The 27,158-nt window shown below is 43.6% G+C and overlaps 1 protein-coding gene across 3 annotated transcripts in view; it reads left to right on the top strand.

Moving 5' to 3' along the window:
* Positions 1–27,158, top strand: part of CRTAC1 (cartilage acidic protein 1) — a 471,729-nt gene that overhangs the window by 30,411 nt on the left and 414,160 nt on the right. For 2 of the 3 annotated variants that reach the window (XM_069978914.1, XM_069978917.1), the window contains exon 1: positions 8,870–8,954. The exons of the other annotated variant lie outside the window; for it this stretch is intronic. In XM_069978914.1, coding sequence (XP_069835015.1) covers positions 8,928–8,954 — 27 coding nt within the window. In that variant the 5' untranslated portion in view covers positions 8,870–8,927. Of the gene's footprint in view, positions 1–8,869; positions 8,955–27,158 lie in introns of those variants that run through there. 3 annotated transcript variants of the gene reach the window in all.

Raw genomic sequence — 27,158 nt, 5'->3', positions numbered from 1 at the left:
AATATCTGTCTTGGTGTGTGTGTGTGTGTGTGTGTATATATATATATATATATATATATATATACACACCAATAGCATCACTTGGTCGTGAAAGGAGGAGGGGGGGGGCCCAAGTTGGCCTCTCGCACCAGGGCCCAGGAGACATTAGCTACGCCCCTGGCTCCGGCCTGCAGCCCGGGACTGCGGCTATTAGCAGGTGCGGCCGATTGCTGCGCCCACTAATTAGGACAGTTAAATGCAGCTGTCACACATGACTGCTGCATTTAACTGTCATGCGGTGCCCCTCTCCCTGGTGTCTAGTGGCGGATCCGTTACACTTACCGGACCGGGGCTCAGCATCGGAATGACGCTGATCCCGGCTCGGCAATCAGTGTATTTGGTCTGCAGCAAACCAGTATAATAGCGCACTGATCTGATGGATCAGTGCTCTACTATATACACAGCATTGATCTCAATGGCAGATCAGTGTTGTGTATATAGAAGTCCCCCAGGGGGCTTTTAATTACTGTAAGTGAAAATTAAAAAAAAAAAAAAAAGTGTTTTTATTAATAAAAAATCCCCTCCCCTAATAAAAGTCAAAATCACCCCCCTTTTCCCACTTTATAAATAAAAATAAATACGTAAAAAATTTTATAAACATATTTGGTATCGCCGCATGCAAAATCACCCAAACTATTAAACTATCACATTTCTGATCTCGCACGCTAAACAGCGTAAGCGCAAAAAATTTCCAAAGTGCAAAATTGTGCATTTTTGGTCTCATCAAATTCAGAAAAATTGTGATAAAAAGCGATCAAAAAGTTGCATATATGCAAGTAAGGTATCGATAGAAAGTACAGATCATGGCGCAAAAAATTACTTCTCACACAGCCCCATAGCCCAAAGGTTAAAAATGTTATAAGAATGGGAATAGAGCAATTCTATTTCGTTTTTTAGTTTTTTTTTTAAAAGGACTTAATTTTTTAAAAGCCATCAAATAAAGTTATGCAAGTTGCATATCGTTGTAATCGTATCAACTTGTGGAACATAGATAACAATTCAGTTTTACCATGTTTGATGACCTGTGCATCTGTGAAAGCCTCAGTTTATGCAAATAGGATACCATTACTACTACATCGCCACCTATCGGAAGTCTTTTTACCAGATTTTTTTTGTGTAATAACTGGTGAGCGTGTCTACTAAAGTGGCCGATTTGGAACAGAACGCCTCCAAAGCCCTTTAAGTTGGGGAAGTTGAATTTCACTAACCCTGTGCATTTCATTGGTTAATAATAAGGGATAGATCGGAGCCAGGGACTTAGAGACCTAGGGTCATATAAATAAGAACTAAATGGAAAGGAACGTCTTTTCTCTAAAGTTGCCAAGGAGTAACTGCATAAAAACCATCACAATAACACAGCATTGAAAGGCTCTTAGTTAAATAAACATCATAACACAGTAAAACCCCCCAGATATATTTGGTATTTCTGTAACCAGAACAACAGATACAATAACGTGAACACATAAATTAAGGCGATAAATTAACTAAAGTAGAACCATTTTTTTTTTGCATTCAACCCATAATAATAGTTATTAAATGTTATACCTAGTTGCCTAAAAAAATAAATTTCATATAATGACGTTTTCTAAAATGTAGAGAGTCAAAAAGCAAAAAGATTCGTACAGTTTTATGAACAAGAGTAGGATCTAAATTTTCTGACAATAAAAGGGTTAAAAGCAAATGCACCACTAGATACGTTGCTTTTAACATGAACAGACCTGTGTCGGTGCTGGGATGCCCATCCCGGGGTCCCTATTTTGAAGTCACCTGGTTCCCACGCATGGCGCTGGTCTATTCCCGAGCACCGGGCCGGCATGAAGCACTGGAGGCAGGCCCGCCAGCCCCCAGTGTGACAATCTCCCCTCTGTAACGCGGCTCCATTGATTCTAATGGAGCAGCGTAACAGAGGGGAGGGGGTTTCATCACACTGGGGGCCGGAAGGCCCATTGGAAATAGACTGGCGCTTTTCAAAAAAGGGGCCGCACCACTGGCATCTCCGCGCCGGGGCTGGTCTGTTCATGTGAAAAACACAAAGTGATGTTCCTAGTATCACATTAGCTTTAAAGTATTACGGCCATGTTGTAGAAACATGTCAAAAGTTTACGTTAGTCGGGTTCTGGGTGTTCAGATCTCCACCCATCACTAGAACGTCCCATAGACTCACTACATGAAGGCACTACCCTGTCGGTAGTCCCTTTATGTAGGTACCCTCCCTGTAGGTAGTCCCTTTATGTAGGTACCCTCTCTGTAGGTAGTCCCTTCATGTAGGTACCCTCCCTGTAGGTAGTCCTTTTTTATGTAGGTACCTTCCTTGTAGGTAGTCCCTTCATGTAGATACCCTCCCTGTAGGTAGTCCCTTCATGTAGGTACCCTCCCTGTAGGTAGTCCCTTCATGTAGGTACCCTCCCTGTAGGTAGTCCCTTCATGTAGAGACCCTCCCTGTATGTAGTCCCTTCATGTATGTATCCTCCCTGTAGGTAGTCCCTTCATGTAATCCCCTCCCAGTAATTAATACCTTAAATGTAGGAAGTCCCTGTGTAGGCACCCTCACCCCATGTAGGCATACCATCTGTAAGTAGTCCCCCCTGGCAGTTGCCTCCCGCTTGTAAAAAATATCCCCAAGTAGGTAATTCCCCTGTAGTTTACCCTCCATCCCCTTGTAGTTAAACCCCCAATAGACAGCTGACTCATGTAGGCACCCCCCTGTAGGTAATTCCCCAGATGGCAGCCCTCCCTCATTAGGATATTCCACTGGTAGTTGGGCAGTTAGGCTCCACAAAGATCCCTGGTAGTCTGCCCCCTCCCCCCCCCTTAATTAAAAACATACTCACCTGGCTTGTAGCCCTGCAGTCCCCCAGCGTCTGTCTCTTCTCTCATCACTTGTGCACTGCAGTATTGGGGGAGGGAGCAGTTTCATGTGGCTGTGGGCAGAATGCTGCCTGTGGCCACAAGAATTGTTGGCAGCACGGGGAGCCTATGTCTCCTCGATCTGTCAATGACAGCGCTGCATTGCTTACCTGTGAGTGCTGAGTAACCAGTGGCCAGGTGGGCTCCGGTTTACTGGGTGTTTTTGCCATTCCTACAGTCCAGCCTGAGGCCACTACTTCTAGGGGCCTCATCACAGAAGAGCCCCTGATTGCTGTGTAATATGGTGTGTGATTGAAAGAAGTTTAGGCAATATGGGGTTCACCGTCCACTGTTACTCTATCAGTGAGGAGGCACATGTAAATCTGGAGCCGCCCCTGGGACAGATGGTAGGCAGTATCTAACTTTATTTCCCAATCATACTCTGATCTCTGCCAGACTGAGACTTCTCCCATTAGTCTTAGTATTGGGCACCAGAGACAGAACATACAGATAAGCCTGTGTTCACATCACGTACAGGTCTTTCATCAGATGTATACACTGGCTTTTCCAATATATCTTGCTCTAAAGTTGCACAGTGGTCCAAAGGGGCACATGATAATGAATATATGCATGACTTTTGTGGGAAGCCTCTACATACAATGTGGTCAGGGGCGTAACTACCACTGTGGCCGCCATAGCGGCTTCTTTGGGGCCCACTGCATCAGGGGGCCTACTCCTACAATACACTGGGACTCCTGAGCTGTCATCATACTACCAAGGGAGATGCCTATCATGGGGGACAAGTACTGGAGGGTGGGATATTAGGGGAGATTCCTATTTTGGGGATAACTATCTATGGGGGATGGGGGATACCAGGGGAGATGAATACCATGGGGGACACTAAGGGAAATACCTACCACAGAGGACACTAGGGGAGTTGCCTACCAGGGGACCACTAGGGGAGTTGCCTACCAGGGGACAACTAGGGGAGATACCTACCATGGGGGACACTAGGAGATATGCCTACCATAGGTGACACTAATGGAGATGCCTACCGTGGGGGACACTAGGGGAGATGCCTACCATGGGGGACACTAGGGGAGATGCCTACCACGGGGGACACTAGGGGAGATACCTACCACGGGGGACACTAGGGGATATGCCTACCATAGGTGACACTAATGGAGATGCCTACCATAGGTGACACTAATGGAGATGCCTACCATGGGGGACACTAATGGAGATGTCTACCATGGGGGACACTAGGGGAGATGCCTACCATGGGGGACACTAGGGGTGATGCCTACCATGGGGGACACTAGGGGAGATGCCTACCATGGGGGACACTAGGGGAGATGCCTACCATGGGGGAAACTAGGGGAGATGCCTACCATGGGGGTAACTAGGGGAGATGCCTACCATGGGGGACACTAGATGAGATGCTTACCATGGGGAAAACTAGGGGCGATGCCTACCATAGAGGACACTAATGAAGATGCCTACCATTGGGAACACTAGGCAAGATGCTTACCATGGAGGACACAAGTGGAGATGTCTACCATGGGGGAAACTAGGGGAGATGCCTACCATGGGGGACACTAGGGGAGATGCCTACCATGGGGGAAACTAGGGGATATCCCTACCATAAAAGACACTAATGGAGATGCCTACCATGGGGGACACTAGGCGAGATGCTTAACATGGGGGACACTAGGGGAGATGTCTACCATGGGGGACACTAGGGGAGATGTCTACCATGGGGGAAACTAGGGGAGATGCCTACCATGGGGGACACTAGAGGAGATGTCTACCATGGGGGAAACTAGGGGAGATGCCTACCATGGGGGACACTAGAGGAGATGCTTACCATGGGGAAAACTAGGGGAGATGCCTACAATAGAGGATACTAATGGAGATGCCTACCATGGGGAACACTAGGAAAGATGCTTACCATGGGGGACACTAGGGGAGATGTCTACCATGGGGGAAACTAGGGGAGATGCCTACCATGGGGGAAACTAGGGGAGATCCCTACCATAGAAGACACTAATGGAGATGCCTACCATGGGGGACACTAGGTGAGATGCTTACCATGGGGGACACTAGGTGAGATGCCTACTATGGGGGACAATAGGGGAAATGCCTACCACGGGGGACACTAGGCGAGATGCTTACCATGGGGTACACTAGGGGAGATGTCTACCATGGGGGACACTAGAAGAGATGCCTTCTATGGGGGACAATAGGGGAAATGCCTACCACGGGGGACACTAGAGGAGATGTATACTAGGGGGATACCCGGGGAGATGTCTAACATATGCTATTTACCAGGTGGAGGGCTAATGAAGAGGGGGATTACCTACAGTGGAATGGGGGGAGGGTGGAAGGGGGCTCAATCAAAAGTTTGCTTTGGGGCCCAGCCCTTTCTAGTTACGCCCCTGGAAGTGGTAGTCACCTAAGCAACTCTATAAAGCAAAAAAATATATAGTAGCCCAATGGATGGCTCATGGACACTCTATTGACTACCATTGGGTAAATTGAGTATATATGTGCATGTCATCTCTTCCAACAAATAATTCCTCTCCCAGAAGATAGAGGCGCGAAGCCTCACCAAGCAAGTAATAGAACGATTCAAGCACTTCCGTCCAACAAAGTATTTATTGAAGCTTCATATTAAAGTCCACATATCGCATGGTCTGTAACTGGGGTGTTTCAATCAGATGATTTTAATCATAGCGTAAAAAGACACCTATTAAACTCTCTTTTATATCCATGGAGGATGATGGTGCCACCCCTGATCATAACCCCACTTCCTCATAGGGAGTGGCAAACTCATACATAAAATGGACATAAATCACAAAAGCAAACAAAATAAATATATATATATATATATATATATATATATATATATATACTCATTTAGTGATAACACACCAAAGAAAATTAGAATTAGGCTAGTTTCCCACTTCAGGAAGATTTTGAGGGGAAGGCCGCTGTCTCGTAATATAAACGACCGTGAATAATGTTCATGATTATTCCCCTGATATGTTCATGAAATGGGAACATAGCCTTAGATTGCAATCAATACTGCTACATAAGATCGTATCTGTTCTTCAGACCCGCTGGAGGCCTTGTTCCCAGGGTAAAAATCCAGAACGCTGGATGACTTAGTAATAGGCTTGTTCTATGTTCTTGTTCTATGTCTATACAGGAAAATCCTGCTAGATTGCCATGAGGGTAACTGGAATAATGTTATACTGCAAAGACATTGACAGCACTAGAATTTTCTGCCGTCAGACAAATATCTGTGAATTAGAACTTTAAGGGCCCTGTGGTCCGACCTACATACCGGACATTATATAATTTGCATGTAATTAATAAGACTACATAGGTAGAATTACAATGAATATAATCTTTTAGAATGAAATTAGTTCCTTTATTGGAAGAAGTAAAACTCTTTCCTATGTGCATAAATTTACATGTTTTCCAAATGTTCTGTCCACATTGCTATCAGCCTCGCTCTTCTCTGCTGGAACAAGTTGGGTGATAGTGTTTTACCCTCTTCCGGAATATTAGACACTCCACCCTGAATGATATTGTAGATTCCAGCATCGTGACCTAATATAGAAAGATTTAAAAAATAAAACAGTTTTTACTTTGCTGAACTCCACATTATGTCCCTAAGGCCAATGCAGAACAACGGCTTCTTAAAGACCTTGTCGGGGCAAAATCAACTTTTCCCGCAGCTCTAGTAATTCCTATGGAGCCGCCAGAAAGAGCTGAGTACACCAGAAGAGCGCTGTACTCTACTCTCACCAGCACCTTCATAGGAATCGGTAGAGCCACAGGTCATGTGCCGTACCCGTGGCTGTATTCATAACACAGAATCCTTGGCCTGATACAAAGATCAGCGGGGGTATGGAGGTCAGAACCTGCCCCCTACTCCCACGATTTTTTACTGTTCAACCAATCCTGTGGATAGGGGAAAAGTTGATTTTAAGATTCGCTAGCCACACGTCTTCTTTATGGTGAGCCATTATCACAATCACTCACTTTCCTGACAGGGGCCCTCTTCCCACTACTGAGTGGGGGACACACATGGAATCCCTCTCCCCTCCCCTTTTATTATATGGGTGGGGTAACATGAATATATACTGCTCCCTGGTGTTGCCTTATGATATGTTTTAGACTATGTTCACATATAGTATCCCTGTATTTTGGTCAGTCTTTTTTCAACCAAAATCAGGATTGGAACTGACAGGGCAAAATTTTCAACCCACTCCGGGTTTTGGTTGATAAAAGACTGAAGGAAATACTATGTGTGAACGTATACATAGTCTATATAAGCTGATCTTTCATATTAGACATCTATAAGTACAAATAAATCCAAAAAGGGAATACGGGGTGAATGGAGCCCTAAGGATCCTGGGAGATGTCCTAGTGTGCGCAGCAGATGTTGGGCTCTAACATAATGTGAACCATGTGAGTCTAATGTTTGGACTTCCGGGGCTTTTCGGGGGATTTTTTTTTTTTAATTATTAATTATTAATTTAATAACATTATTTAACTTTTTACACTTTATTCATAACATAATATTTACATTAGGTAGCAGCAGTAAGAGACTCCATAGCCCCTCTCTGCTGCCACCAATGGCTGTGTCAGGAACTGCAACTGTCACAGATACAATTAAATATTACTAGCACTGCTGCATGCTTGTAATAAGAACTTCAGGGGTGAAGCTAGTGAAGACTATTAAGGCAGGTGCCTTGGGTGATGTGTTCCATGTGCGGGAAACTAGTCTCATTGTTTTGTATCTGAAATAACTCCAGCCTTTAAATAGCTGATAATAGCAAATGGAGATTGTATGGGGTAGGATTGGGATAATTGAAGGTTTTAACATGATTTTGTATTATGGAAAATTAATAAAGATTGTAATAAAATAAAAAAAGGGGATTTGAAAAAAAAAAAAAAAGCTCATAATAGACTGCTGGTCATCACATCGGTCAGTATTTCTGAACCTATGGTTCTCCAGTTGTTGCAAAACTACAACTCCCATTATAGCCCGACAGACAGGGCTCGATGGGAGTCGTCGTTTTCCAACAAGCTGGGGAACGTTGATGTACACTATAGATTTAGGGTTCCATTAGGCCAGCAGGAGCTCCAGGCGGTGACAGTAGGCATATCATTCATATGAAGGAACTAAGTGGGCAAGTAAAGGTTAAACCCATGCAGCAGTAGCAATATATCATACGGCACTATACATTCATCATCAGAATTATTGCAATCGACGGATAATCATGGAGATTTGTCAGGGTCATCTCCTGTGGGTGAGGGTCTTGACCACCACATGTCAGGTCTAGGTGTCCAATGTTGTAAAGAAGAGGAAGAAGAAGAAGAAGAAGAAGAAGCAGAAAAGCAAAAAATCCTTCATGTAGAGCAGAAGCTGCACTTTCTAACCTGTCAGCTGCGCATCTTATCTCCTGCGAAAAAACCGCCAAGGAGGGAGTCACACATCACTGCGTCCCTATGATGAGAAAACATTCATAAAATCCTCTTCTTTTTCTCTCTTTGCTCTTATCCCTCCTACCTAATGTCTTTTGCAAAAGCCCCCCCACTCCCACCCCTTCCCCAGCAATATAAGTGCAGGCTCCATCCCCGCTGCATCCTGCACAGTAAGAGGTCGTCCCAGCCCCTTGAAGGTTACAGCAATCCATGGATATGCAATAAAAGATTTAAGGAATATAAGGCTCCAATATATTTTTTGTTTTCATTGATCTGCCGGCTGCTGCTGCTGCCTGAGAATCCACTGCAATTTCCAGTTGTAAATCACAGCACAGGGACAGGTCCCTCCCCGCCACCTCCCATTGGCTGCTCCACTCATCTCATTTGCATAGGAGCCTTCTCATTGGCCAGATGGTTATACAAGACTTTACATAAGCTTGGCAGCTCTCCTTGAGTTGTATAAAGCACAAGAGAGGTGTAAGGTGGCCAAAGCACATAGGAAACTTGTGAACTCTTGCAAATCCAACTAATACAGGAGGATGCTGCAGGCACATTTTTTCATAACAGTAAGTACACATAGCACCTGGGGGTGGGGTGTTGGGGGTGGAGATGAACATTCCTTGAAGTGAAAGGGTTAATGCATGCTTGCAATAATTCCGACAATGATTTTGGTCTTCTATGCACTTTGCGTATATTGGCTGTATAGAATGGGTAGGGGGGCATTGCCCTTGGGTCCGCTCTAGCCCTTGTGTGCGATACAGTCACTGCAATGAGTTACTGCATTTGATGGAATGATTGATGGGTGAAGTGATGCTGAGATAAGATGGTAATTGCTGTATGATTTGCTATCTCTATGCATGGGTGACCAGAGATATACAGTAGCTATATACACATTCAGTAATAAGGCTTCATTGAACATGTGAATATTGGGTAGCTACAACTCCCCCGACCAATGCAATGTAATTTTCTGCTTAGTATTGGTATAGGTAACTAAGTGAGTGCTTCTCTGGGTGTCTAGACTCCAGCAGTGTACCCACAACCTGAGCTGTGACTCTGTGGAGAGAGATTTGCTATGGCAGTACCCCCTCCAGTGTAGAATGTTAATATTTAATAGCACTATAATTGCCATTGCTGATTACAGAGAGATTCATCCCCCCCAACCTGCTGACTGTCAACGATATTAAAACTTCTAATGGGACTTGATGTTTTTTTGGATTTAACCCCCTAAATATCCTTCTTTTATAAGGTCCTGTCTGCATCCATGCACATCCAAATAATCTCCGGGAGGAGACAAATAATTCTATTGTTTATATTTTGTTTATATCATATTTGTTCCATCTGAGGATAGTGATCATTAACCCTTTCTGCACAATGGAGAAAAGGATTTTTTTTTACACCTGCAGTGGATTTCTACAGATTTTTTGGGCTGCTTGGTTAGCACATTGGCAAGTTAAGCTTAAGATTGGTACAGTATACGGCTAGTTAGTCTCTTGTTATATGAGAGCGGATACTACTGTATATAGTCCTCAGAAGAAAAGGGGTAATTTCAATCACTTGTCTTTATGAAGGTTGAAGTCTACTGGAGTAATATATGATCACTACTCTATATGGTTGGCCATACTGCAGTGTCAGCAGGGATGGTGCATGGTGCATGGCGGCCAATATGATAAATTAAAAGTTTGAAGGACTTTAGTGGCAACTGTGTATGGCAGCATTTTATTACTAGCTATAGGCTGTCAGCCTGGCATTGAGGTGAGGTACTGGAGACAAGTGCCTCGTATTCCTGGATGACTCCTGCAGCAGTAATCCTTCACTTGGGGAGGGGGGGTGGGGTCACTGCCAGACATTGCTACAGTCTTCAGATACAGATGAATTCAGCTTTAATGGTCCTGCTTTCCATAGAGTAAATATTTGAAGTGCTCGGCTTGTAAAAAGGGGCCTAATATATTAGCGCATCTCCAGTGACTTGGGGAGAAGCGTTCCGCTCCAGCACTTTTTAAAACGGCTGCAACTCATTAAGCAGTTTTGTAATTAAATGGAAATTCCGACTTGTCAATAACGAAAGCTGCGCCTGGACTGAGAGCGGGGAGGCTGCACAGCATGGAGGGAAATGATGGCTAGCCAGGGCTGTGCAGTGCAGTGTGGGGAGCATCAAGACACAAGAGAAGAGATAGCCGGCTGTCAATCAGCCTGGTCACCCATCAATCTCTGACCTGCTCAGATCTCTGCTCCAGCCTGTTATCCGATGCTGGGAAAGCTGGGTGACGACTGACATGGCTGTAATAACTGTCCTTACAGGGGTCATCACTCAGCTTTCCCAGACTCCTGAATGGAAATGGGTTGTGCTGTGCTGAGTGACCGATGGATACATGATAGAGGACGTGATACTGCAGAAGTAGACGTATGGGCTAGTGAGGAAGCTAAAGTTGGCTGGGTACCAATGTGTAATTGCCACCATATTGGTTGTTGTAACCAAGATTTATAAACACCAGGGATGACTGGACAACTTTATAGAAGAGGGCAATGTCTGCCTATTATCTATCTCCTATCTATCTCCTATCTATCTATCTATCTATCTATCTATCTATCTATCTATCTATCTATCATCTATCTATCTATCTATCTATCTATCTATCTATCTATCTATCTATCTCATATCAGTTTATAGGGAATCTGTGAGCTCTCTATATCATACCCAGTTCTATCTATCTATCTATCTATCTATCTATCTATCTATCTATCTATCTATCTATCATCTATCTATCTATCTATCTATCTATCTATCTATCTATCTATCTATCTCATATCAGTTTATAGGGAATCTGTGAGCTCTCTATATCATACCCAGTTCTATCTATCTATCTATCTATCTATCTATCTATCTATCTATCTATCTATCTATCTATCTATCATCTACCTCTCATATATATCTATAGGGAATCTTTCAGCTCTCTACATCATACCCAAAGGTCAAATGTCAAAGATGCGTTGTCTATCTATCTATCTATCTATCTATCTATCTATCTCATATATATATATCTATTTATCTATCTATGATCCCTCTCTCTCGCTCTCTCTCTTTAAAAACTGAATCCTAAGTTTAACTAATATAGTTACATGAAAAATATATATTATCTATCTATCTATCTATCTATCTATCTATCTATCTATCTATCTATCTATCTATCTAAATCCAAGTCCAACCATTAAGCGTACATTCACACATAACGATAGTGGAACAATGTTTTCCATTAGAGTTGGTGTCAAAGAGGCATTGCTGGGCCGCAGCATGCCTGCCTCCTCTCTTCCCCACCTCTCCCAGCCTTGAATGACTGATACACAGAGCTCAATGTTAGAATCTGAGCCCTGTACATCAATCATACAGAACAAGGTAGGGTAGGAGGCATGCATGCTGTTGCTCGGCGATGCCTCTTTGACACTTGAACTTCATATAGAGCTTATAGAATCCCTTTAAGAGGACCTGTCTTCTCTCTTGACCTATTTTATTTTATGATCCAAAATTGAAACTTTCATGGGAATACATGTATTCACTACATCAGACATGTGAGGCAAGGTGACAGACCTTCACTGTAGAAGCTGGCGACTGTCAGCATAACTAACGGCTTGTGCTACACTACAACGTATACTATTTACCATAGGGAAAAGGGTCATTGCAGACATTTGCCATAGATTTGTTTCAAGGTCATAAACCACTATCCCTCACATCCAGAATAAGAGAACTAAGACCTCCACAATGTGACATTAAGCCAACTGGGATCATGGAAACTCCTTCTTGTTCCTTTGCGTCTTTGCTGCCATATTTGCCATATATGAGACTCTATTTCTACCTCCATCATCTCGTACAGTACATGGCGAATACAGCTTCTAGTAAAAATGGTGCCGGAACAACATATCTATGAACTTTAGTCACTATGTGAATACTTAGAATTTGTTATAGTGCAGTGGTGGGGACCTATGGCCCTATAGCTGTTGCAAAACTACAATTCCCATCATGCTTGGACAGCCAAAGCTTTAGCTTTGGCTGTCCAGGCATGATGGGAATTGTAGTTTTGCAACAGCTAATTTAGAATACACGTACAGTCCCTGTTGCTTCTTTCTACCATGTGCTGCCATATGGTGCTATAATATCCCACTGTAATACAGGGATATTGTCCCCTAGAAGCAATACTTCTCAGGTGTAATACCCCCATGATATAACATCAGATGGCTCACAGGACAATCCGATCTGTCGGATTCATGTAGACATCTGCATGTCTCTATATGAAATCAGAGACATATGGCGGCACAGTACTGGCCCATAGACCTCTATAGCTGTTATGAGTCTGTGATCCGGCCATATGCAGGAAACTTTACGTTGCTGTAAGGAGGGAGAGTTTTATATTTGAGGCCATCGCTTATTATTTTACATCGCGTTTTATGTTTCAGCTAAACACAATGGGGGAGATTTATCAAACTGGTCTAAAGTAGAAGAGGCCCGGTTGCCCCTAGCAACCAATCAGATTCCACCTCTCATTCCTCACAGATTGCTTAGAAAATGAAAGGTGGAATCTGATTGGTTGCTAGGGACAACCGGGCCTATTCTACTTTACACCAGTTTGATAAATCTCCCCCTATGTATTATAATGTTGGTGATAATACACAAATGGTCTAGATCAGATGTGTCAAACTAAGGCCCTCCAGCTGTTTTAAAACTACAATTCCTATCATAAAGCTAAAGCTTTGGCTGCCCAGGCATGATGGGACTTGTAGTTTTGCAACAGCTGGAGGGCCTGAGTTTGACATCCCTGGTCTAGATCCAAAGAGCTAAGTGGCAAATCCAGCTCTGCTTCGTAAGATACAGTCCATTACTCAACAGAGCACTTCATAGGCTATGCGCCCATGTATTTTTTAAAAAAAAATATTCAGCCGTTTTTTTGGCCGGCCATCATTTTGGCGCCAAAATACTGGGATTTTACATAAATTACGGCTGAAATTGGCACAAAACTGCAGCGTTTCGGCACCACAATGATGGCCGGCTAAAAAATTGGGCTGCCAAATAAAAAAAAGATGGTGTGTCAACATAACCATAAACGGAAATGTATCCCAATGCAGACACCATACGGCTATGTTCACACCTAGTATTTCCTTCAGTCTTTTTTCAACCAAAACCAGGAGTATGACTGATGGGGTAAAATTATAATGGAAAGATTTGCATGGTTTCTGGATTTTCAGCCCACTCCTGGTTTTGGTTGAAAAAAGACTGACGCAAATACTGTGTGTGACCATAGCCTAAAAATGCCAAATGACAATTTTAGCTCTGCTATGTAAGAAAAGTTTGTCATTGAGGAAAAGTTACTTTTATCAATTGGTTTTACCAAGTCTAGCACTTACACTTACATCAGCCAGTACACGTTCTATACAGATCTAGAGAGCTAAAGGAAAGCTCATTTGGCAGAGCTGATGGTTGGAGAAATAGCAGAGCGCTGTTAGTTCTTCCATGCAATGAGCTTACAAAATAAGCCGAGATGTACAGTATTAGTAGAAACTATACCAAATGGTCATTGACCTATACAGCTCTGCTAAATAACAGGTGTGTCGTTTGTATCATGTTCTCTATAGTTTTTAGCATTGCAAAAAAACAAACTGCTGCATCTGAACATACACATGATGCACATGCTAGTATCACTTCTCATGTAGCACAGTTCATATAGTTAGATGTAGTAGAGATGTGCTAGTTTTTGGCATTTTATTGTAAAGTTTGGCCTCCATTTGTGATATCCATTTGCTATATACAGTGGTACCTTGGTTTAAGAGTAACTTGGTTTAAGAGCGTTTTGGTTTAAGAGCTCACAGTTTTTCAAAATTGTGACTTGGTGTAAGAGCATTGCTTTGGTTTAAGAGCTCCCTGTACTGGGTGGGAGGGGGAGTGGGGGAGGGGCATGGTCTGCATAGCGGGGTCTACAGCCCTGTACTCTGACCCAGGAAGTCTCCCTTACCGTCCAAATCATAGCAGATCCACTTCAGGCTGGGGCTTACATCAGAGGACAGGACTTTGGAGGTAATCTCTCCATAGCTGTAACCCCTCTCTCCCCGGACAGAGAGTGCTGCATGTATGTACCCACATCTGTCCTGCTCATTCCTCCATGCTTCCTGCAGTCTCTGTCAGTCCTTGTGTTTCCCATCCTCTTCATTACTGTACAGTCACTTATAATATCACATATTCTGCTGCTTCTGAATGTTTGTTTCATCTGTTTTACATGTTGTTTGGAATAATAAATCATTATATTTGTGGTGTGGAACCAATTGTCTGCATATCAGTGATTTCTTATGGGAAACTTTGCTTTGGATTAAGAGTGGATTTAGATTACAAGCGCCGTCCCGGAACGAATTATGCTCGTAATCCAAGGCACCACTGTATATATATGTCGGGAAATCTTCCACTGCATAGAGAAAACATATCCTGCATCACTAAATGGAGGCCAAAAGAGTTTGGGCCTTCAGTTGGGTGGTTTATTAGCTGGATGGTATAGCGCAAATCTCAGTCTGATTCTATATGACAGTTGTATGATAGCTATATAGAGGATGTATATGTCAAGGAATCGTCAGCGTATACCCCTCTGGACACTGCAAAACACAGTGTGAATAGAGCCTAACAGATCTATCACAACATAGAAACCATATACAGCTCTGCATGTCACATTCAGCTCTGCTGTGTAGGAAACAAGGCAAGTTTATCATTTAGTGCAACATGTTAAGGGTATCCTTTATAGTTTTAATACTTACTCTAAAGGATGAATTGTAACGTACAGATTTGTGTTAGTCCTGTGACCTACATTGGATTATTTATTATACAGCAATGTGTTTTTTGCACAGAAATACACTGTATGTAACGTACCGCATACATTATCCAGTGTATTCTTTATGGTGTTAGGCTGGGTTCACACTACGGAACCCGTGGGGAAAATTTTCGCCGGATTCCGTAGCTCGTACCCATTCACGTCCAAGTGCCTCTCTGCCTGTGCCATAGACGCCATTCTATGCACCGGCGGATTCCGCATTCCGCCGAACGGGTACGAGCTACGGAATCCGGCGGAAATTCTCCGCTCAGGTTCCGTAGTGTAAACCCAGCCTTAGGTAAGACCACAAGTGAATCTTATAGGAAACATGATACACTGATGAGATGGATCCAAAGAGCTCAAAGACCAAGGCTAGTGTAGCAGAGTTGAGTTTGTTAGATGCCGTGGAGTCGTGTTAGTTTTACGGCGGTTTTCTCTTTTTTACATATTACTAACATAGATCATCAGTGTATGATGTGTGGGCTCAGGGACCCCCCCTGATTATGAGAATGAAGGGGCCTTAAAATTGGTCTAGTGTTACTGTATGTCCCCTTTTAAGTTTTCTGTATAAAAGTGCTAGATAGGAAGCTGGAATAGCGCTGTTCATGGATCCGATGTAGCGCTGCATCCCCATTTTGTTTTAGCTTGCACGACGGATCTTGCTGCGTTACAGGGATTTAATGCATCCCCATACTAGTGAATGGGACTACTGCACATTCAGGTACCCTGAAATGCTGCTGTGCAAGGGATGCAACACTACACCAGACTCCATTCATTCTCACTATCAGTGGGGGATAATGGCATATCATAGGATGAGATTGATAAAAGTAAAATACCCCTTTAAAGGGGTACTCTGGTAAAAAAAATCTTTTCTCTCAAATGAACTGGTGTCAGAAAGTTATATAGATTTGTAATTTACTTCTATTTAAAAATCTCCAGTCTTCCAGTACTTATCAGCTGCTGTATGTTCTGCAGGAAGTGGTATATTCTTTCCAATCTGACACCTCTGTCCATGTCAGGAAGCTGTCTGAAGCATGAAAGGTTTTCTATAGGGATTTGCTACTTCTCAAGACAGTTCCTGACATGGACAGAGGTGGCAGCAGAGAGCACTGTGTCAAACTGCAAAGAATACACCACTTCCTGCAGGACATACAGCAGCTGATTAGTACTGGAAGACTGGAGATTTTTAAATTTAAATACAGTGGTACCTTGGTTTAAGAGTAACTTGGTTTAAGAGCGTTTTGAAAGAAGAGCTCACAGTTTTTAAAAATTGTGACTTGGTTTAAGAGCATTACTTTGGTTTAAGAGCTCCTGGTATTGGGTGGGAGCGTGAGTGGGGGAGGGGCATGGCCTGCATAGCGGGGTCTACAGCCCTGTACTCTGACCCAGGAAGTCTCACCTTCCAATTTATAGCAGATCCACTTCAGACTGGGGCTTGCATCAGGGGACAGGAATGTGGGGGTAATCTCTTTATAGCTGTAACCCCTCTCTCCCCGGACAGAGAGTGCTGCTATACTGTGCTCACATCTGCCCTGCTCATTCCTTCATACTCCCTGCAGTCTCTGTCAGTCCTTGTGTTTCCCATCCTCTCCATTCCTGCTATAATGTTCCTGCACTCACACTTAGCTATACACACTGCTGCTATAATGTGCTTGCACTCACACTCAGCTATACACACTGCTGCTATAATGTGCTTGCACTCACACTCAGCTATACACACTGCTGCTATAATGTGCTTGCACTCACACTCAGCTATACACACTGCTGCTATAATGATTATAAAATGATTTTTGGGGTGTGGAACCCATTGACTACATTTCAATGATTTCTTATGGGAAAATTTGCTTTGGTATAAGAGTGGATTTGGATTACAAGCACAGTCCCAGAACGAATTATGCTCGTAATCCAAGGCACCACTGTAATTTACAAATCTATATAACTTTCTGAAACAGGTTGATTTGAAAGAAAGATTTTTATCCCTTTAACATCTATGGTAGAGCATGCTCGTTCGTCATTTTAATACCGGAGGCTGAAGAAGTTGGATGCAGCCCTAGAGAGTCCGGAAAAAAATAGATACAGCCATAAGCCAAATGCAGAATGATCGCACTTGATCATGCTCAAGTAGTGCTCCTCTCTATTCCATGGTTTTACATATGACTGCAGGTTAAGTATAGCAGCCTCAGCCTTTTAGTTCAGCTCCGCCATGCAGGTAACTATCAGAATGAATGAACACGCCTCGTATCTCCAGCGCGTTTTGGGCTACATCGGGAGCTCTATTGGTTTATTATCATCTAAGCATCGGAGTCAGAAGCTTAGCAGTAGGAAATCTATACTTCTTAATGTGTAAAATCTGCGGCCCCCTCGGCCGGCCCTCCATCACACTGACTTAGGCCGGATTTGGGATAACAATGTTAGATAGGGGACGCGTTTTATGACCTTGTGCGGTGGATGGAAGACGCCACCAGATTTTGCCATAATTGTCTACATGTCAGGCGCTACATTACCACACGCTGCTCGCCTTCACTTAATAAGAAATTGATTTATCTGTAATATACTCTCATTCTCTTTTGTCCCTTCTCCTTCTCTTCAATTCACTTTTCAATTTGTTGTCCCCAAAGTGTCTCCCTGTGTCCCCCGGAACGTTCTCCTGATGAGATTCTACTCAGCATCATTCCTTCTCATGTAGAGGTTTTTTTTGTACATTTACAATTCCAGAAGAAGTAAATCAGATGTCGCCATCTTCTGGGTAGACGCCGCCTGATTAATATGTATTCGGCGACACTAATTGCGCATATATCTGGTTAAAATCAGAACAAAATCTGCATGTAAATAAACAGGAACTCGCGCTGAATCTGACGACCGCCGCTCCCAACTCATCTCATATATTACTTTTTCACATATATTGTATTTTAAGGGGGCAGGTCGGAGAAAGAAACTGATTTGTAGATACAGCTTATATTAACTTGTTGATATCTCTAGCAATATAAGGTAGTTAAAAAAACAATTTCTTCAAATCAACTGGTGTCAGAAAGTCATATAGACTTGTAAACTACCTCTATTTAAAAATCTCCAGTCTTCCAGTACTTATCAACTGCTGTATGTCCTGTGGGATGCGATGTATTCTTCCCAGTCTGACACAGTACTCTCTGCTGCCACCTCTGTCCATGACAGGAACTGTCCAGAACAGCAGCAAATACCCATAGAAAACCTCTCCTGCGGGGGGAGTGGCCTGCAGCCAGAGGAGACAGACACATTCTGCTTGAGCTCCTGTCTGACCCTGCTTATAACAGCAACTAAGACCCTCTTTCTATATCTCTGGCTTATCTCTCCGGGCATTTTACATCGGTGACCACCTAGAGCAGGTCCTGGCACCATGCATCGCCGATTATCACAACCACAGAGGATACAGAAAGTAATATGGCATCCCCATGTGAGGAAACAAGATGGCGCCGGCCCAGACAGGAAGAAGCTGCCTGCAGAGACTGACAGAGTTCTTCCTGATATCCGTCCTAAACGAGCGCTACCTGACACTGGTAAGAGCCTGCCCTCACGACTTCTCTCTGAACTCCTGGCATCAGAGACAGAGGCTCCCTCATGCAGCACCCCACACACAGGGACGGACTGTATCCTTCCTACTTCTGGCATGAAGCCAGCTCCTGCCTCACAGCCTGTCCTGCCCACACGGGACCCTCTCCTTACACTGACACATGACATCTCTGGCAACAAGCCAACTAAAACTGCTGAGTCTGCTCAACTACCAAAGGACTCTCCTGCAGATCCCCCTGCCTCTGCTTATCATCCAAATGCTAATGCTGGACCCCCTGTCTTAGTGCCAGACACTATTGCTAAAGCTACCACTCTCTCCCCTGCAGCTCCTGTGTTCATAAGCAGTGCTGAACAGCTCAGCTCTGGCAGTCCATGCTCACTGCCCCATTCTAATACACAGAATCACCTTCCATCTGCTGCTGCTACCTGGCAAAATATCTGGTCTGCATCATCTTTGAACCCTGCACCTAATCTACCAACTATAGCAGCAGCGTTCATGTCTAAGTGCGTTCCTATGGAGTTTGACATGCTACAGACTCCTGATTCACCAGTGACCAGCTCCTCACTCAGGAACATACTATTATCTTTCAGAGACTCTCTCCTTTGCAGCATAGACCAGATTTTTCAGTCTTTCAGCTTATCTATCAGAGCGGTGGAGGACAGAGTCCTACTTACAGAAACAAAAATGGGAGAGCTGGTCTCTTCGAATAACTTGTTATCAGATACATGCAGGAGACTGGAGGAGGAGATGCACCAGTTGAAAAACAGAACCATGATCTTGGAGGACCAGCTTAGACGCAACAATTTGAAAATAAGAGGAATTCCGGAGTCTATTCCATCAGCGGACTTACCTTCCTATATTCAAAAGTTTATCAAAACAGTCTTACCCAAATGTGCCAATAAAGAAATGATTGTGGATTGGGCCCGAAGGGTCCCCAGACCCAGACATCTACCTATGGACACTCCAAGAGACGTAATCGTACGCGTTCATTTTCTTCATGTTAAATCGGCATTCTTGGACGCTACTAGAAAGGCAGAGAGTTTACCAGACGAATACCAGCGGATATCAGTGTTCTCAGATTTATCTCCAGGAACTTTACAGTGGCGCAAGTCCTTTTCCGCTCTCACAAAAATACTAAGAGACAACCATGTCTTATGCAAGTGGCGATCTCCCACTCATCTCATCGTATTTAAAGGGGACGTTGCCTACAGGATCTCAAGCCCGGAGGAAGGGATGCAACTATGGAACTCCTGGCAATCTAACAACGGTCAATATTAGGCATTATCGGACGGGAGGTTGCCTTCTACACCTTGGTGTTCTATACCTCCTTAATGAACTCTGGCATTGGCCGGACTATATGCCCCACCCATTCTGCGTGACTAATATTTGTTAGTACAACACGCTGTTCTTTCTTCTATGTATATATTCGAATCGTGTGTGTAGTTACCTATTTCTGCATAGCTCGTATAGAAGCTTATTTTTGTGATAAGAGACAGAACGCTATCATCTCACAATATCTATAGTTGTATATAAGCAGCCATGCATATGCTTTTTCTTTGGTCTGCTCTATGTTTAATTACACCCAGCTTTTTGAGGCCATATTTCTTAAGCAGCCATAACAGCATCATACTGGAGTAATAGCTCTCACTTGTTATACACCTTACCACACCTTAATGATCGTCTGCTTGCATTATCACACCTTACATTTCTACTTATAATCTTATACTTATCTGTGTTCTTGTTACACGCACAACGAAATTTAGTTATGTCATTTAAAACGACTGACCGTGGTGGTCAGTTACCTACCTGCTTATTATTAGCTACCTATATAGCATAATTCCTACTGAAACCTGCTATTTCTACCTTGCAATTATATACATATAGCATGTCTCTGTAGTGTGTACCTGCGATATTCTCTGCTTTACTGTGTCTATTGTTTATTGTAACATTTTCCTGTTCTTTGTTGGATATCTATGTTGCACTGCTTAATGGTGTACAACTGTCATTAAAAATATGTTAAAAAATCCAATAAATATATTGAAACAGAAAACCTCTCCTGCTCTGGACAGTTCCTGACATGAACAGAGGTGGCAGCAGAGAGTACTGTGAGATACTGGAAAGAATACACCACTTCCTGCAGGACATACAGCAGCTAAGTACTGGAAGACTGGAGAGTTTTAAACCCTTAACGACACAGGGCGTCATCAGGGGAGTTGGGGGCTGGGTGACGTGCAGCGACCCCCGCTCTAAACTGCTGCTATCCCGATTGCTATTTGCAGCCCGAGACTGCGGCAATTAGTGGGTGCGGTCTGATCAAGTTGTCAGCTGCATCTAGATGGCTGTTTTCCCAATACCTTGTGGTCTGGGGGGCGGGGGGGGGGGGACACCTGTTTAAGGGAATATTTTTAGGTCAACTGGTTCAAAGGCTATATAGATTTGTAAATTGCAGTGCTCTCTGCTGCCACCTCTGTCCATGTCAGGAACTGTCCAGAGCAGGAGAGGTTGTCTATGGGGATTTGCTACTGCTCTGGACAGTTCCTGACATGAACAGAGGTGGCAGCAGAGAGCACTGCGTCAGAGTGGAAAGAATACACCACTTCCTGCAGGACATACAACAGCTGATAAGTACTGGAAGACTGGAATTTTTATTTATAAAAATAAATTACAAATCTATATATCTTTCTGAAACCGGTTGATTTCAGTTCATCATCCCTGGTTACCTGGGACAGTAAGGAAATAGAGGGGTTGTCGCAAGATTATAATATCACCAGGATAGGTGATAATTAGCGCTCCGGTAGTTGGAGCCCCACTGATCAGATACTTATCAGCATCTTTAGTGGTCTGTAGTAGAGAAGGGGTTAATGTTTTCTTCCCTAGTGGTCTAGGAGATTCATATAAGGTGCACTAGATTGTATTGTCACTTAAGCTTAGACCTATGGTCAGGCCAAGCCATGTGGCCATTATACAGATAGGAAGCGCCTGTATTATGCCTGTGTGGATTCAGCCTTATTCTCGGGATCAGTGGGGGTCCCAGCAGCCCCTGATCAATGTCATGCAATGGAAACTACTTTTCACAAACTTCCCTCTCTCATGCATAGCAATGTAATGCATTGGCTGATGGGGAATAGCTGTGGCCTCGGTGTTCTCCTTTGATACCGAGCCCCCCGCGGCCCCCGCTGATGAGGCGGCTGTAGTGGAGACGTCTAGAGCTTCACTACCAATATTTATTCTTCATATTTTACCATTCTTCCTGACATTTTTCAATCGTAGGACAAGTTTGCTCATTGTTCTGTAATATATCAGCCTGGTCTGCTTCACCCGTCCAAATACCATCCAGCACGTAAGATAAATAGCGGAGATAATCAGCAATATTCTACAGACACAACCTATATCATGCACCGCAAGTGTTTATTTAAAGGGATAGTCCCATCTCAACTAACATAGTCAAGTTCAATATTTTTGCAAATACATTCCTTTAGCAGCTGGTATGCCCACGCTTTTCTTTCCCTTGTTGACAGCTTTTTGTCAACCACCGCTGAGCCAGTTTCACTTTACACCCTGTTTGATAAATCTCCCTCTAGCTATGTATACACCAGCCAGACCACTGCTTTTAGAGCAGAGTGGTGGTCGGTAGCCTAGACAACGAGCTATCAACGATGTGAAGGAAAGAGCAGCATACAGTTTGGTAAATGTATGTATTTGCAAAAATACTCCATGCTTCCTGCTAAGCCTTTACTACCCTTCTGTCAAGTGTGTGTCTCTCAATAAATCCGCTATCGGTGGGAGTGATAGGACTTAAGTTAAAGGGGTATTCCAGATACTTGCATTACTTTAGTATATAGTGCTTAGCCTGCTACGAAGATAAAAAAAAAACTCATACCCTGTGACGTCTTTTCCTGGTCTTATTTCCAGCATGGATTGATGGATTCTCAATCAATCACTGACTATGGCGGGACAACTACGTCACATAAAATATGTAATAAAATGGAAAAAAATATATAAAAAAACCTATGAATTACAACATAAAAAGTATTGACACATCAATTATTTGAGGGGAGGACGACAGAAGCGGAGGCGGGTGAGCCATCCCATAGAGATGCTGTGTGACACTGAGGCTGGTCCGTCGCAGAATTCCGCCTGTTTTGCTCAGTGTGATTGGGCCCTATAAAGGGAATATGGTACAAAGTGGAGATTCACTACAAACTTTTCAAAAGGATAAACTTTCTTAGGTTTAGTATTTTATTTATTTATTATTTATTTTATCCTATTTTGTATTGTTTTTGTGTCTTTGTATATTTTATTTTGTATAACTCTTCCAAAACACCTACGGTTCCATTCTTTCTTATCATTAGGGATTACAGTGCCAGTACATCTGTTTATTATATGAATCGAGTCTCCAAAAAGTGGCTACTTTGCCTGAATATATAACACTGTGCCAAAACAGTAGAGCACTAGGATATGCTATTGTTTACAGGGATGGAACTAACTCCACCCAAGATGCTGAGAGCCATGGTTATTAAAGGGAACCAATCACGCCGAAAATCCATCTTAAGATAAGGAAACGTGCTGGCACATCACCCAGCACATTTCCCAAACATCCCCCGGTAACTCCGTGCCCCCCTCCATCAGTCAGTTATCTTACTTTGAAGAAGTCCTGCGCTGTATGTAAATTTCCGGCAAGTAGTCACGGTGGTCGGATTTAGTCATGGTGGGCAGAATCAGTCACAGGTCCTGGGCGTCTGTAATGTCTGTAATCACGCCCAGAGGGGCGTGATTGAGAGCTCTGCCTTCCATCCACGTGACCCGGCGGCTTGCGTTCAAGTCGGCTGCGCGCTGACATCATCCGCACGCAGCGCCGACATCTTCCGGAGTCCCCGCATGCGCAGTACGTCGGCGGCGTCTCCCGTAATACTGCGCATGCAGGGACTCTGGAAGACGTCGGCGCTGCGTGCGGATGACGTCAGCGCGCAGCCGACGTGAAACGCAAGCCGCCAGGTCAGGTGGATGGAAGGCAGACCTCAAGCACCCCCCTCTGGGCGTGATTACAGCCATTACAGACGCCCAGGACCTGTGACTGATTCTTCCCACCTTGACTAAATCCGCCCACCGTGACTACTTGCCGGAAATTTACATACAGCGTGGGACTTCTTCAAAGTAAGATAACTGACTGATGGAGGGGGGCACGGAGGTTACAGAGGGACGTTTTGGAAACGTTTCCTTATCTTAAGATGGATTTTCAGCGTGATTGGTTCCCTTTAAAGAGCAAAGGGAATCATATCCTTTGCTTTGAATAACCCTCAAAACTCTTTATGTAGAGGTCATAGTGGTCATACCATAGCGTTAATGTGACTGCAATGTGGTCCTGGTAGAGAATCAGCTCAGTCCTGCTTGGTCCCCACTGTCCTATCTTCGGAGCAAATACAAACAAGGCGGCTGAAAAATTGCCCCAAGGGTCATAGACAGGAATGGGAACAATGAACGTCCCATTGTGGTTCTTGTAATGAGGTCTCCAGTCTTTCATGTCTACATATCACTCTGGCGGTAAATATAATCTGGCTCTATCCTATATCCTCAAGAGTCACTCAAGTAATACTAAGAGAAAAAAGCTGAGCACTTGGGAAAAGTTTTCTAAGAGCCCCAGAGTGGAAGCCATCAGGCTCTGGCATCTTGAGATGACTTGCAGGCTCCTATTACCATTATCCTTACAGTCACCCACAGGATGCCGATTGATCTGTATGGGAAGATGCACAATTGGTTTTCTCTTTCATTATGCACATTAGTACTTAGTCCCAAACATCTGGCAGCTGAGATTGGTTTAAGACAACTAGACGTATTTGTTCCAGTAGCTTCATTGTAAGGCAGGAGATTGCTGTTTTGCCACATTGCCAGCGCACAGCGATGTCTTCCAAAGTTCACTTATTATGTTCTCTGTCCTCGAGACTCCTGCATCTCCCAGATGGCACCAAATATGACATCTGCAATTTCCTGGGCTCCGTTCAGTTTGACTTGTTTTTCAATGGGTCTTCTAATTTCATTAACCAGTAACATTCTTCTGGTGGAATTCTTATTCTCCCATTGGAATGTCTACGGATTCCCGGAATGTATCAGCAATGTATGAATGCATGCCTGGATCTCAGTGAGAAACTAGGTATGACGTCTTTGGTTTGTTACGGAAAAGGCCTCTCTGAGTTCTAGAAAAAATTCTATATGGTCTATGGTCCTTGCTGTACCTACCCTGTTTCCCTGAAAATAAGACATTTTCCAAAAATAAGGCATAGTGGAGGCTTCCCCCGAATGTAAGACCTACGCCACCAGGGTTATGTCTGGTTTTGCTGGTTTGTGATGACAATTAATGTATGTACGGTATGTATGCCTTTGCCTTGTTCCATTAGATGCTGTATTATGGACATATGGCACAGCTATTGCTTATTCAATGCATTTTTATGGGGTGGGACAAGCACTTTTTCCCCTCTGTTATGCCATGCCATAGTGTTAGACAGTGCACTTGCCTAAACAGGCCACCATTGTGCTGGGCTAAAGGAGAAGTCCAGCCATTATTAAAATTCAGCAACTGGCAGGGGGAATTTGATAACGAGTACAAACTTACCTCTCTCCATGCCCCCAGTGAGCGGTGGGACTGGCCTCGGGACCCCCGCTGGAAGGCATTTTCCCTTGAGTTTTGATGACGTCATGAGGAAAAGGACTGTCCCAGCTGATGAACTGGCTGCTCAGCTGAGCAGTGACTGGGACAGCATTCCGCCCTAGTCACTGACTGGCTGAGTGGCCAATCCTTCAGTCGAGTCTTGGCATGTCAGCGCCGGAGATCCCTGAGCTTGGCGGGACTCCCGAGGCCAGCCCCCTGCCAGCTGCCGAATTTTAAAAATGGCTGGACTTCCCCTTTAATGATTTAGGAGGAAGAAGGGGTTACTGATGTACTGGACAAAAAGGAAACAAATAGCAGCAGCAAAGCAGGGAAAGGTTGCACTAATCATTGAACTGCTGTTGTTGCTTCCAAGAATCTAAAAAGAGGGGGAAATTATGCTGCAGTACAGTGAAAATTCTCAAGGAACATCTGTCCTGAGCTTAATAGATGGTAAGAAATAAAAGGGAATTATTGGTTTACTGGGTGGATCATCTTCAGCAGGCAGACTTGCACAGTTTGCAGGCACACAGCCCAGGCTTTCTCAGGTTCTCTCTTGCACACAGCCCACTTCCTGTAATTTATCCTGATCAAGCCGTTACTAGAGACAGATTTCCCTTGACAACCGTCAGTGGATAGTAAATTGCAGCAAATTGAGACACCTAGTTGCCAGGACTATAGAGCTGTTTCTCTGGGGTAATGGGTCATTTTGGTAAATGAACTGATTAACAAATAACTTAGGAATTACATTGACTATCACATGGAGGGAAATTGTGTGAAACAACAGCAGCCATGTAACTCTGCAGCAAGCTATCTTCTATCGCAAAATGAGCTCGAAATTTTTGCAGATTTTTCTCATTGAGTTCAATAGGGGAAGTAAAAAAATCCATAATAAAATAAGGATTTTCTCTGCCTAAAAATCTCAGTAGTATTCTTCAAAGAGATAATGTGCTGGTATATAAAAATATAACTGTATATATTACTACATTGTAGGTAGAGAAGGAAAGATCAAAAGAAGCAGCCACATTTATTCCAGTAGAAGTTACTGAAAAAATACCCGAGCAAAAGCAATTACAATAAACACATTTCTGATCCGTTTTATTGAAAAAACCATCAGCAGACAGTAAATAACACGGACATATGTGTCTCCTCTATCTGTACAATACAATCAACGCGTAATTCATGGCGATCGGTAAATGGTGGAAATAAAAATAGTCTCATTAAATGAAATGCTTACTTATATGGCAAAATGATGTCGAAAAAATTCTACAGCTCGAAATGAACCATACAATGGAGTACAATCTCACTGGAGTACAATGGAGCTCACTGGCTCCCCCTAATGGCTGCTGGGGAAAAGAAGGGTCCGGAATGTAACACATTAGTATACCCCATCCTTCCATGGAAGATAAACTTGGTAAGTGGAGCCAAGTCCAACAAAAAGCAATTGGACATGTGATAGAAAAGAAAAACTTATCTTATTAACCTCCACGAGTAGCAACAGAGGCGACCCACCTGGTAATACTCTCCACCAGTCCTACGACGACTAGCGGTATTTTCTTCCACTGGGCTTGGAGAAGACATGTTAGTTCCTCCACCAATTTCTGAAGGTGGCGGCACCACTTAAAGTGTCACTGTCGTTTCACAAAACGTTTGACATGTCATAGAGACATGTCAAAAGTTTTGATCGGTCTTGGGTCTGAGCGTTCAGACCCATACCGATCGGGAGATAGAGCCGGGAGAAGAGCAT

The sequence above is a fragment of the Dendropsophus ebraccatus genome, chromosome 8, assembly GCF_027789765.1.
Source record: "Dendropsophus ebraccatus isolate aDenEbr1 chromosome 8, aDenEbr1.pat, whole genome shotgun sequence".
In the NCBI taxonomy this organism is placed as follows: Eukaryota; Metazoa; Chordata; class Amphibia; order Anura; family Hylidae; genus Dendropsophus; species Dendropsophus ebraccatus.
This window is presented reverse-complemented; position numbering and strand designations above follow the sequence as displayed.